The 14,383-nt window shown below is 44.3% G+C and overlaps 1 protein-coding gene across 1 annotated transcript in view; it reads right to left on the reverse strand.

Annotated features, from left to right (window-relative positions):
• Positions 1 to 3,337: 3,337 nt before the first annotated feature.
• slit1a (slit homolog 1a) overlaps positions 3,338 to 14,383 on the reverse strand; it is a 150,789-nt gene continuing 139,743 nt past the window's right edge. The window contains 5 exon segments of the mRNA XM_080782139.1: positions 3,338 to 7,794; positions 9,864 to 10,075; positions 10,668 to 10,956; positions 13,461 to 13,615; positions 14,111 to 14,241. Of these exon segments, the coding sequence (XP_080638265.1) occupies positions 7,553 to 7,794; positions 9,864 to 10,075; positions 10,668 to 10,956; positions 13,461 to 13,615; positions 14,111 to 14,241 (1,029 nt within the window). The 3' untranslated portion in view covers positions 3,338 to 7,552.

Here is a 14,383-nt window from a genome sequence, read left to right on the forward strand (position 1 = left end):
TATAGCCCATATCGTACGGCATCCTATAGCGCGCCGTTTTTCATCATTTTTGAAGATTTGAAAAAAATGACGAAATGACTAAAACGATGGGTTATAGCCCATGTTTTTTGAAATTTTGAAAAAAAAAGTTATCCTCGTTTCTCATCATTTTGGACCATGGGCTATAGCCCATATCGTACGGCATACTATAGCGCGCCGTTTTTCATCATTTTTGAGGATTTGAAAAAAATGACGAAATGACAAAAACGATGGGTTATAGCCCATGTTTTTTGAAATTTTGAAAAAAAAAGTTAGCCTCGTTTCTTATCATTTTGGACCGTGGGCTATAGCCCATATCGTACGGCATACTATAGCGCGCCGTTTTTCATTATTTTTGAAGATTTGAAAAAAATGACGAAATGACAAAAACGATGGGTTATAGCCCATGTTTTTTGAAATTTTGAAAAAAAAAGTTATCCTCGTTTCTCATCATTTTGGACCATGGGCTATAGCCCATATCGTACGGCATACTATAGCGCGCCGTTTTTCATTATTTTTGATGATTTGAAAAAAATGACAAAATGACAAAAACGATGGGTTATAGCCCATGTTTTTTGAAATTTTGAAAAAAAAAGTTATCCTCGTTTCTCATCATTTTGGACCATGGGCTATAGCCCATATCGTACGGCATCCTATAGCGCGCCGTTTTTCATCATTTTTGAAGATTTGAAAAAAATGACGAAATGACTAAAACGATGGGTTATAGCCCATGTTTTTTGAAATTTTGAAAAAAAAAGTTATCCTCGTTTCTCATCATTTTGGACCATGGGCTATAGCCCATATCGTACGGCATACTATAGCGCGCCGTTTTTCATCATTTTTGAGGATTTGAAAAAAATGACGAAATGACAAAAACGATGGGTTATAGCCCATGTTTTTTGAAATTTTGAAAAAAAAAGTTAGCCTCGTTTCTTATCATTTTGGACCGTGGGCTATAGCCCATATCGTACGGCATACTATAGCGCGCCGTTTTTCATTATTTTTGAAGATTTGAAAAAAATGACGAAATGACAAAAACGATGGGTTATAGCCCATGTTTTTTGAAATTTTGAAAAAAAAAGTTATCCTCGTTTCTCATCATTTTGGACCATGGGCTATAGCCCATATCGTACGGCATACTATAGCGCGCCGTTTTTCATCATTTTTGAGGATTTGAAAAAAAAGAAAAAATGAAAAAAAAATCCGCAATATCCACAATTTCCACAATTTCCATTTCCGCAATTTCCGCAATTACCATTTTCGCAATTTCCACAATTTCCGCAATTCCGCAATTTGACAAAAACGATGGGTTATAGCCCATGTTTTTTGAAATTTTGGAAAAAAAAGTTATCCTCGTTTCTCATCATTTTGGACCTTTCTGGGAACTCCAAGCTACTTTCACCACTGTCCTCCCATAGTGACGTCACCACTCCACACCATATATACAGCTGGTGTCTGAGCCGGGATCACATTTAGCCAGTGTATGCACCCGAGCCACCCATATACCTAACATTGGACGAAAGCCGTGGAATACCCTTAGGCTACATTACGAACATCACTTATCAACGGGGCCGTGACCTCGGAGGACTGTCCCAGCGATGGTCAGTTTCCTGATCAGGGTGAAGAAGGGTCTCTTCAGCAAATCAAAGAGGACCAGAGACGCATCGGAGGAGAGTCAAGCAGCAGCCGCCGCCGCCACCCCCTCCCCCCCTCCGTCCGAGGGGCCTTGCGGGAGCAGCAGCTGCCTTTTCTACAAGCTCGCAAAACTGGCAGAGCCAAAGCGCCGGGTCAAGAAGAGGAACATGGTGCGTTACGACATAGTGTACGACGAGGAGGACAAAGACGAGGTGCTGCTGACGTCGGGCGACGACAGGCGGCTCCTGAAGGACGCCATCTTCATGGGTTTGGTCGGGCACACCATGGGCGTGTTTTGTCTAACGTATTCAATAGCCATTCGGGTGCTGAGTGGCTCTGCGTTACTAGTGATCCTGTCGGATCCGTTGCTGCTTTTATTGGTCGGTCTAGTTGCTTTGATTGATTTTCTGATATTCCAGGCACTTTTTCTGTTATGAATGACTAAATGTCTTGTACTGTGACTGGTGTGGATGTGGGCCCTCAGCAGAAGACTATGCGGCCACTGTTTCACTGTGAATAGTCAGACCTACTATACACTGGCTCTCAACACGGGGTCCAGAGAACCCCAGGGGTCCTTGAGGGTGTTATGGGGGGGTCTGTAATTGAGATTGTACAAATGGGCCCATAAGGGTCGTGGGTCCGTGGTCCGTGGGTCCGTCTTGAAATGCTCAATAGCTCGGAGACTTGGGACCCTCATGACCATCCTAGATGGCTGCCTTAGCTGCTGCTGTGCCGCTGATGTATATCACGGCAGAACATCAACCTACTATGCCGATAGGCAGAGTGTGACGGACATCAAAGTACAACATCCAAAGCTTGCTGACCACTGTGTCCGACACATCGAGCCTCACACCTGTGTGGGAGCCCGAGCAGGACGGAGGGGGCTGACCATACGTATGTAGAGCGGTACAAGAGGGATGAGCTTTCACAGCTGCATTGTCTGCAAATGAGTGACCATTCATTGTAACCACTTAGAGATTAGGGTTAGCAATTCCCAGCAAGCACGGTCAGGATCTCGGCGAATTAGTGACGTCTCGATTGGGGCCAGATCAAGTCAAACCAAGACTAGTCTGATCTGTCCTAGAATATCACCTGATTTCAACCAACATACATTCTGACAACTAAAGCCCCGACACACACCGGGTGCGCAGCGACGCGGCACTGGAAAATAGAACAGTGGTGTATCGGAGCGTCAGGCGAGGCGTGAACGCGCATCGGACGCCACCGGTGTGGGATAGGTTCATTGAAAATAACGGAGGCGGCTGTTTTGACGCACGGCGTTCGCAGACGGTGTGTGTTGGGCTTAAGATGGACGTCCAATTCTGGAATGACCCAGTTATGTTTTGTTTTAGCCAAGAATGAATAGATGTCATCCACTCTACATGCGATTTATGCCTCTCATACAGAAGGTTTTGAATGGGTTTAGAGCACTTTAGAGCCAGGCAAGTCTATGCATGGACTGTTTGTTTAGAGGACTTATGACTTAAATCATTTGCCAGCCAAGTCTATGGACCTTATTTGTATTGGGCAGGAGGCCACTAAATGATGACGTCATGTGGCCGATATAAATAGTCATCGCCCCTCACTTCACACGAGTGATTCTTTTACATTTTGGCAGTGTTTGCCTCGTTACATTTTGTTTAGAACCCATGAATCGACACACAGCACAATGAGAGACGACAGATTGTTTTAAAAGCACACACGATAAAGTTTAATGAATGAAAAGAGTGGAGTTTCGGTAAACATTATGTCGGTGGCACTACATACATTCAGCATTATTGGGAGTTTATCAGTTCAATCCCACCATGAATCCTGCAACATACAAAGCAAACAGAAGCTTATCTGTAGGACAGAACCAGAGAATCTTTTTTCTTCATTTTTTTAAACTTTTTTTTGTTCTTTTTTATTTTAGTTTTTCAATGTTTTTTGCACCAGTTCAATACAACAGAGACATTGTGTCTTACATTAACATGTTTATGAAAACAGTTCATAAGATGGGAAATGGTTTTATGGTCACCTGACCCGATAACGGAATTACATCTCAATATAGCACAAAGCAACACTAAAGATGTCTCTACCAGGACGTTGAATTCACCTATCCAGTACAGATCAGTGCAGACAAAGGGGAAGGAGACAGGGAAACAAAGGGAAGCCATTCCACTAGAAAGGTACACCTCTATGAGATGTGTAGCCTAAAGCCCAAAACGCACCAACGAGTCGCCACGCAATTCCTTGCAAACATTATCTCCAATGGCAGTCGCAGCAAGGAGTTGGTGTGGTTGACCTTAAAACTGTTTTGTTGCAAGGAGTTGCGACTACTTTGCGAGTAGTTGTAACTGGTGTGGTTTGGGCTCTAGACCTTATTTATGCTTTGTTGACTAAACAGTCCTTACACACTGGGGACAATTGGTTTATTTTTGTGTGCGATAAATTCTCCTGATTTTTTTTTTTTTTCAAACTGTCATGATTATAGGCTACACTCACAGAACACTATTAGCCTACGCGACGGTAAAGGGACACATTACATTTTCGGAACCAATGTCATGTTTTTATTTTATTTTAACCGTGAATAAAGGCTTCAACCTATGTATGAATGAAGCATCAACTATGCAAATAGTCTTGATGAGAAATACTCGCGCGCAGTTCCCGCGTATAATGTGTATACATACGTGTGCAAACCACCAAGAAGCCTGAATCATACTTCATTGTACGCTGTCGTGCACTGAAGAAAGCAGACCTACAAGCTCCCAACATGTCGCATATTCAACGCTTTGGGAGCTTGTCGACTGCCTATTTATTTTAATTATTATATTAAAGGTGTCATTGTCGTCAAAGCATAAATCACTGCTCATGAGATTCCTTGGTGGGATTATAGTTACACCACTTAAGATCACATTAACAGTATGTAAAAACAAAGTTGAACGTGGGAACGGTACGGACAGGAGCGCAGAGATGTGGGCAATATTTGGTGCAGATCAGGGATCACACCTCAAGAATGATTTTAGATGAGCGACATGGATCAAACACGTTCCCCTTGTCCTCCGAGAGAATCAGGTCCATCCTTAGGGACCGCCACTTATGACACAGAATGGGATGGGTCTTATATCTTACACTGGAAAAACTAAATAACAGCTAAAAGTTACCACTTCATGAATAAGCATAGGTCATATTTATCTATACACATTTATACATTCAGGTATGACTGTTTAGTTCACTGTAAATTGGCACCATTTCTTCCCTATCATATGGTCTATATAGCCGGTCAGAATTGACAGACATTTAAAAATGGCTAGCACTTCCTCTTGTGTATATCTGTCAGTAGTAGGCATATAATTCTTTACATGTCTGTTCTAACAGATCAAGGAGGATCTGCCCCCAGGTATAGATCTATAGATCTGTAGAGGCAACTTGATCCCATATCTTCTGGCTTGACAGCAGCTTATTGATCAGTTGAGCTTGACTACATTTGAACTCTTTTAAAGCTGCGATCCATAACTTGTTTTGTGAACAAAACATTATTGTAACCAACCTGTATATGCGGTAGAGTATGTTAATACAATAATGATAAATGCCTCCATCTCCCCGCAAATTGAACTCAACGGAAAGTAATCCACCTCCCCGAAACATACTCTCTTTTTAGGTTACGCTAATGCACGGGGGAGGGACCGGGTTTTGAATCCCGGTAAGGGCGGGACGTGAAAGTTGCGGATCGCAGCATTAAACTATGAAATCAACCTCGAAGTACCTCTCTTTATGGCAAACATGTTATCAAATGAAAATGACGAAAATACAACAAAAATGAACATGAAAACAATCTGAAACCTTTCTGCATATTTTCAAGTGTGGTATGTTAATTACAGGGGAGATCGAATCTCAGGGGGACATATTGTTTTTTTCTTTTTTTCTCGATTCTTTCTATCTTGGCTCTGCCCTCTCGCGGCCGTTGCAGCAAACAAGGAATGTCTGAGCCGGATGGAGGAAGAATAAACACTGTCGGGACTCTCTTTCTCTGAACACCTTACAGCTTTTTATGATCCTTATATTTTTGTAACTTTTTTCCCTCCCTCTGTCTTTTTTCATTTCTTTTTTTTGTCTTTTTTTTAAACATTTTTGAAAATATTTGAAATTCAGCAACAATGTATGCCTTTTACTTTCTACAGGAAAAAGCCTTTAGATAAAATAAATAAAAAATAAAAACAAGCACAGACTCTGCATGAATTAGATGTAATATTCACATGGAAGACAACATATACAATATTAAACAGATTTCTAGACCAATACTGACTCCTATACAAAAAATAAAATAAAAAATAAAAGGCCAATCAACCGCTCTCTTCTTGGCCAATTACAAATTAGGTGGTTTGAGCAAGTGAAATCAATAAATCATAAAACACCTGGGGAGCCTGTCGGATACCTTTCCACCAGCTCCACAGCTTCCAGAAAACACAGACTTACTCTTTAACATAGAAAAATACTATACCAAAAAGAAATACAAATATATATATTAGAATCTGTTAGGCATTTCTGTATAAAGAGAGGGCTAAAAGGAGTTAGGTTACATCATGAAACAAAATATAACAAATAAAACAAAAAAAAACAATTTAAGAAATTAGACGTAACAAAACCAAATGAGAGAACAACCAAAACAAAAGACTAATCTGAAAGTTTTTGTTTTGAAATAACATTGATGATATAAGAAGCTCTACATATTCATTGGCAAACGTTTTCTCCGCACATGCAACTGTTTGCACAAGTTTAATACTGCAAGCATAGAGGGGAGGGGCTGAACATCCTCCTTCTCATTGGGGGAGGGGCTTATGCAAATTGGCCTAACCTTGAGGCAATGCATTCTGGGGGAACAGATAACAACCGGGCACTGCCCGCACTACATGGGGTCTCTCTGTGTAGAGAACAGACGGAATTATACCAAACAAGTCCTCTCACTGCAAGACTGAGTGTGTGTGTGTGTGTGTTTGTGTGTGTGTGTGTGTGTGAGTGTGTGTGTGTGTGTGTGTGTGTGTGTGTGCGCACACGTGTGTGTGTCCGATCACATGCATGACTATTTCTCAGTGCTGCTAGTCAGTGCAGTCTGTATCTCCATGGAGTGTCTATGTACTGAACTGTATGTAAGGTAAACTCACAGCAGACCACCAAGCCTGAAAGCCCCCCTCGTCCCCGTTGGATTTATGTGCCACTTTGACCTGACCTTCCTCCTGTTCAATTCAACGTGGGTCGCGCATGCGTGGATGGAAAAGCCGTAAAACCCGGCAGAGAAATCGCTACACCTCGACCGGCAACTCATTTAACTCGACCCAAATCCAAACCACAGCCCGGTCATTCCCCGCTTGGATGAATAAGCCCAGCCAAGCTCAACTCAAAATAGCTTTGCCAAGTCAAAACGGTCCCGCTCTCCGCTCATCCGCTCACCGTTCAATCTCACTCTCTACGTTGTTTACCTTTTCTCTTCCTCTTTACGTCCGTCCGTCCGTCCGTCCGTCCTCGCAGGAAGTGAACATGGGAGGTGGTTGACTAGACTGCCAGAGGCCTCAGTGATGGTTGTGGAACACCCTGAAACCTCTGGACCTCTTGGACTTCCCAACGTTGTGGTTGCAGATGCAATGGGTGTCGGCGCTGTATTGTTGATTTCTCTGTCACTGTACTGTGAGGTCACGCATCCTTGGAAGGGAAGGAAATGTCTTATTTTACAAACATTGTTGTCCATAATATATAGATAGAGGTTTTATATATATTTCTTTATACTCTCTCTCTCCCTCTTTCTTTCTCTCCCTACGCTTTCCTCCAGTCCTCTCTCTCTCTCTCTCTCTCTCTCGCTCTCTCACTTCCTTCCTTCCTGTCGCCCAACTCAAAGGCGGCGGTTAGCAGGTGTGCGCGAGAGGTGCTACATGCTACAGCCCACGCAGCCGCACTTGATGGTCTTTTCCACCTCCTCGCTGAAGGAGGTCCCATCGCTGCACTCGAAGGAGTATTTCCGGCGTTTCATCCGCTGGCTGGCGCAGCAGGCGCCCGTGTCGCACGCCCCGGAGCACTCCACCCAGGACACCATGCGCGTGGTCTGGCAGATGGCGTAGCCTCGCTGCACCTGGTAGAAGTCTCGGACGGGCTCCCCTCGGCATTCAGACTCTGGACAGGGGGAGGCAAACCACCACCGGGAAATTAACATTTGAACCCCAGCTTGCCTAATCTGGGAGGGGGAACATTCGGCAAAAATAGCCGATCTGCAAGCTTGGATATTTTTTGGCAAAGAGATTGGTGTAGATGGAAAACAATGTCAAAGTACAGTTTGTAAAGTCTGGTTAAAGTCTGGTTCTCTAAGGCACCTTTTCCACCGGGGTTGAACCGGTTCCGCTCTTGTTTCCCTAAAAGTTAGTTCGAACTGGAAACAAAAAATTACTTCTTCTTGCCTTGAAGTGGAAACAAAGTGGCCACATCACGATTCAGGTTGGAAGATGCAGATGTGATATTAACCATCATAAAAAAGTAAAGACCGGAGCCAGTTCTAGAACCAAAGAGCTCTTTTGGTGGAAAATGGGCCTTATGACTACAGGATTTATGCAGCTTTCTTTTCTTTCTTTTTTTTTTGTGTGGCTTTCACCTTTATTTTACATTTTTTTATGGAGGGAGGCTGACAGGAAATGGGGAGAGAGATGGGGCGATGACAAGCAGTGAAGGCCGTCGGGATCGGGAGTCGAACCCACGGCACACTGCCAGACTGGATTACCAGCCAAGGTGCCTGGACCGCTGAGCCACGGCCCAGGCCCAGGATTTAAGCAGTTAACCACGTTCAACCTGGCGTTCCTATTTTATACGTGACACCACGTGGTTAACTAGTGATGACGTTGCGATCGGCATAGCATCGCATAATGCGAGGTGAGCTTCCCACGCTCCAGGAACTGCACTGGGTAAATTCTCTTTCTACTGCATTGCCACCAAACTGTGGAATGCTGACGCCATCCCTTAAAACATGTGGATCACTGGCTTCATTCTCAGGCCTGAAAATCCATCTTTCAGGATGCCAAAGGGGGGAGGTAAACTCACCTCTCCCTTAGAAAGGTGGTGGCATTCACTGCCTACACCCCTGTCCCCTTTCTACTTTTATTGTGTTCTTTTTTATGCTATGTTTATGAATTGAACACATAGGACCACAATGGAAACAAGTCCCCAGGACTGTTTTGAGTTATCTTTTTAGTCTAAATGTATGACTACACAAACGCGCCGAAGCGGTGTGTAGTCATTAGTCAAAGCCCAGCGCCACATCAAGGTCAGGCAGCACCCCAGCCTCAAACTGTTCAAACCCCTACAACGAACGACCGCGGCCGGGCAAGGAGGCCTACCGCAGTATCAAGAGAAACACCGTCAGGTTCATGAACAGCTTCCACCCGGCCGCCGTCACACTGCCCAACAAGGCATGAGCGCCGCCTGTCGTCAGGCTGGTCTTAGACTTTAGCTCTTCCTTGGACCTACCTGCGGATTATACCAGTGTCAGTTTACCTCATGTGGACTATGCGGTCGACACGCACTGACATGAAATGTCAATCCTGTTCTGTTCTTTGACTATAATAGAAGTGTCTATTTGTACGTCTCTAAATGTTTTTTTTTATGAATTGAACATGGTGGACCCTCTTGTAAACAAGTGTAATGCTTAATTGGGTCGTCCACTCACAGACAGTTAACAGTCTTTGTATTGAGTTTGTGCATGAAATGTACTGTAATTCTGCAAACTGTTTATAAATATTTCAATCAATCAAAAAACATTTAGCACATTTAGACTTTTTATTCACAGACTTTTTGTATTTTGTTCTCGCTCTCACATAAAGTATACATCTGCTGCCATACCAACACTTTTCAGATATTTTTTCCTTAAGGTTTTCTGAAAATGCATGCATGTTTAACCCTGCAGGTTTTATTCACTTTAACTAATTCTACTGCTTTGCTACTGAAAAGCAGTGTCCAGCAGAAGAACTCTATCTATTCAGGGCATCTGAATAGAATGAACACCTTTCTCACTGACAATATTCTGACAATGAACTGACAATTTACTGAATTGCCAATGGCAGGACATGTGAAGTTCTCAAACGGCACATTACTTCAGGTACCGTGTAAATATCCAGACCATTAGTTTGTTTTCATTCATTCTTGGGTCCAGCATGTGCTATCATGGTATGGTTTGTGTATACGTGTGCTAAACCGACCTGCGTCACAGAGCTCCCCGGTGTAACCGCTCTCACAGTGACAGTAGGCGTCCCCCGTGTCGGAGATCTGGCAACGTCCGTGTTTGCACGCCAAGCGGCGGCAGGGGTTGAAGAGCTCCCCCTGTTGGTTACACAGGGCACCGCGGTAACCTTCCGTGCACTCACAGCGGTACGACTGATCGTCCAGCGATATGCACGTCCCGTGAACACACCTGTGGAGAGACGAAACTCAGTTAGACCGCGTTAAATGGCACTATATCCATTCTGCAGAAACTCATCTGGTATGCTATGAGATGTTTATTTATTATTTGAGGGACTCCAAAACATTGCTTTTGAAGATTACGTCATATGGCAGCCAAGTCTATGGGGTTTGTTAAGAGCATTTATGACGTAAGTCGTTTGCCAGACAAAGTCTATGGAGTTTAATGTTTGTTTAAGGCACTAAAGGACATCATTTCGGTCGTGAGATCTTCCTCAGGCTTCACGACCGAAACATTGCTCTCCTAAATAAAAGGTCTCTTCTCTCCTACACCTGCTCGGAATAGAACCGGGTGTGCGGAAGTCTCTTCACGATTATTATTACAAAACATACATGAACCACTTCAGCCCTATATATATTTGTCTATTTTAAAATAGCATATGTGTCGCGATGACCATAATATATTAGCGCCCCTCACTTCATACGGGTGTGATTTTTATAGTATAGCTTGTTGATTACTGTTGGTAATGGTCTTTCTCTTTTCTAGGTATTAAAAAGTCCTTCGATTGTCACTCTTGTGTGTCCCGCCCAGAGGTACAACATACTTGCTGCCTTGGCAGGGGTTGGCAGCAGGCTGGTCACAGTGCGTCCCACTCCAGCCCGGCTGGCAGTGGCACACGGGGCCCTGGGCCCCGTCGGGCTGGCAGATGCCGTGCAGACAGTAGATCTTCTTGCAGGGCTCGCAGCCCGGCACCACGCCGGGCTTCATCTGCGTCTTGGTGAAGTCCTGCAGCTCGTTGTTGATGTACAGGTTCTGGATGCAGCCGTGGAAGCTGGAGCCGTTCTGGATCTGCCACAGGCGGAAGGCCGCCGAGTGAGAGTCCTGCGGCATACCTGAGAGAGAGAGAGAAGAGGCAGACAGGCAGGCAGACAGACAGACAAGACAGGCAGGCAGACACAGACAGGCAGGCAGGCAGACAGACACAGACAGACAGACAGACAGGCGGGCAGAGAAGCAGAAGAGGATACGGTCATAAGTGTGAAGGAGGTGGAATGGGACCACAGGACACGACAGCTAACACAGGGCTGATATATGAGAGTAATGGAGGAAGGCGTTTTCAACCAACGTGTGTCCCACTTGGTGCAGGTATTTTTCTTTATTTTGTTAAAACGTTAAACCTTTACATTCCGATAGTAATCATTGCTGACTTTGTTCAGTAACTAGGGATCTCGCCCTTTCTCCAGCTCTTAACAGAATATATATTTTCAGCTCAGGATAGCATTTTTATCCAATCAGAAGAGACACAACCCTCCAGCTCCAATTTGGTCTGCTCATTTATTTTCTTGATTGATCACTTCTGATTTGACTTGTTTATCCTGTACCTGTATCCTACACAATATCTCTTTCTGGATTGGATAAAATCAATATCCTGACCAAAACCATAGCAGTGATTACTACTGGAATGTAGAGCGATGCAACGCTTATTTTAACAAAAGAGTATCACTAAATTTTGCAAATTCAGTAGAGAATGTATTGCTACACGATAATAATGTGAGGCACAGCATTGTTGAAACAGCAGACAGTAAGGCATCGATGTTGTCTTGTATGAATGCTGGGTTACATTCACTGACGAACAACACAAAAACAACACATCACAAACACTGTGACAAAAGTGGCAAAACATTATTATTATAATATATTTTTTTGGGTATAATTATCATTATACCAAAAAAATAATGTTGTTCAAAACACATACACACAACAACAACACATAGATACATAATGTAAATGAATGTCTGCATTTAAAAGGCATGCCAATAACAAAACATAATGTGATTGAAGTGAAGACTGTGTCTGGTAGTTCAAATAAGAGTCACTAGGGGGCACACTTTGCACACAGTATAAATGTCTTGTGAAGGTATTGCAGTATTTAAGTCTATAGCAGTGGATTCCAAACTGGAGGACGGGGGTCCCCGATTTATTTATTTAAAACCAAATTGTCAAATATTACGTAATTCTTTTGAAAATACGCGATCTACAAGTTTACACCTCGCAGTGTGAGGCGTTACAAGTTCTGGAACAGAGTCAAACTCAAAGTAAAATTCCAAGTGCTTGTCAGGGTGGGTGGGGGGTTCAAATATGATTATTTGGGGGGTCACGGCCTGAGAGGTGTGGGAACCCTTGGTCTATGGAAAAAGCATGGGTCCACCGAGTGCTTTACGTTAAGCAGGTTTTCCAGTTCGTACAGAGACTTATGCTGGTGCATTTATAGATAGATAAGTTAGAATATGGAGATAAGAGGTTAGATAAGAGATATGCTGGAGGCTATATTTATCTTTACTTCAGATATAACATCATATTTGATTTGGCTTTTGTTCTAGACTAGAGGTATTAATAATATATATTAATATCGAACTCATTGATGAATTTTTTCATTTTTCAAAAACCGATTAAATAATCAGATTTATATTGAGACCAATTCAATACAGATATGGCATTATTATGGCCGATTCCGATTATACTACCAATTATATCAAGTTTTACTGTGTGATGAATATTCTGCAGTTTGTCGCCTCTAGCAAACACAGTCATGGCTGGAGGTGGGAATGGGTGTGGTTGGGGGTGGGGCATGGGTGTGGTTGGGGGTGGGGCATGGGTGTGGTTGGAGTGGGGCATGGGTGTGGTTGGGTGTGGCGCATGGGGGTGGTTGGGGTGGGGCATGGGGGTGGTTGGGGTGAGGCATGGGGGTGGTTGGAGTGGGGCATGGGTGTGGTTGGGGGTGGGGCATGGGGGTGGTTGGGGTGGGGCTTGGGTGTGGTTGGGGGTGGGGCATGGTTGGGGGTGGGGCATGGGTGTGGTTGGGGGTGGGGCATGGGTTTGGTAGAAGGTGGAGGTGGGGCTGGGTTGCGGTCAGTGGTGGAAAGTAACTAAGTATATTTACTCCTGTACTGTGGGCTATTCTGTTTTGAGGTACTGTTACTTTCCTTGAGTATTTAAATTTCTTTGCTTTACCTTTTGCTCCACAGCAATTATTTGACATCTTTACTTGTTACTTTGCAGATTTAGATTATTACTATAATATCGCAGCGTGAGTAGATGTGCTATTTTCAAAATGTTTTTGCCAAATTGTGAAAGATATTTCAGTACCGGTACTTTAAGCACATTCTGATGGCAATACTTTTCCTCAAGTCAGATTAGAAATACAGGTGTTTTACTCGCAGTATACAGTATTTTGTGTTACTCAAGTAACAACAAATCAGAGTACTTCTTCCACCACTGGTTTCCGGGGGGGGGGGTGGGGTGGGGTGGTGACATAGCGAGGGGGTGGGGTGACAGTAGTGTAGTATAGTTGTAGTGCCTGCAGTGGAGAGGGGTGTGTTCTGCAGAGGGCCCCTACCCCCCACGTATAGCGGAGCCTCCCCGTTGAGGGGCCGCACCGCCCCCAGGCTGTCCATGCTGGTGGGGAGACCCCCGTCGATGCTCAGGTTCACCATGCGGTCAAAGGTCACCAGCTCCACCGTGTGGAACTGCCCGTCGTTGATGGTCTCGGTACTGGGAAACACGCACGCATACACACACACACACACACACACACACACACACACACACACACACAGGCAGGTGCACGCACACACACACACACGCACAGGCAGGCGCACGCACACACACACACACACACACACACACACACACACACACACACACACACACACACACACACACACACACACACACACACACACACACACACACACACACACACACACACACACACACACACACACACACACAATTTAGCCATATAGCTTTAAAACATTGCATTCGTTGTTGTTGTTCTTGTGTAATAGTCTCTAGGTCAAGGTTAACTTTAATTGTCCACAAGGGAAATTAGTCTTGGGCTTACTGTACATCCCTGCTACAGCCCCACATACAAAGCATACAAAAACCACATAGTTCAATAGAAATGCATAACAAGAGACGGACACAGATAGCGTAGCCCTACAATCAGTCCTATTTAAAGCATCATTTATAATGGAGCCTCCTCACCTGTAGATGGCGTGCCCGGGCTGGCTGCCGGGGTCGTAGCTGACCTTGACGTGTCCTTCGTACAGCTCCACGGCGATGTGGTCGTTGTCCCCGTTGTACAGGAGGATCCCGTTATCCTCCGCCGTGGACACCTGCACACGGTCACATCCTGGGCGTTAGTTTATCCATTTGTAAACGCTGAGATGTATTTAGAGTAGACACTTACACACTTCCGTTGCAAAACCTTCACTATTTCCATGATTCCCCCGATGCCTATAATGGCCCAGCTGCACC

The sequence above is a fragment of the Protomyctophum bolini genome, assembly GCF_963924005.1.
Source record: "Protomyctophum bolini genome assembly, chromosome: 14".
NCBI lineage: Eukaryota > Metazoa > Chordata > Actinopteri > Myctophiformes > Myctophidae > Protomyctophum > Protomyctophum bolini.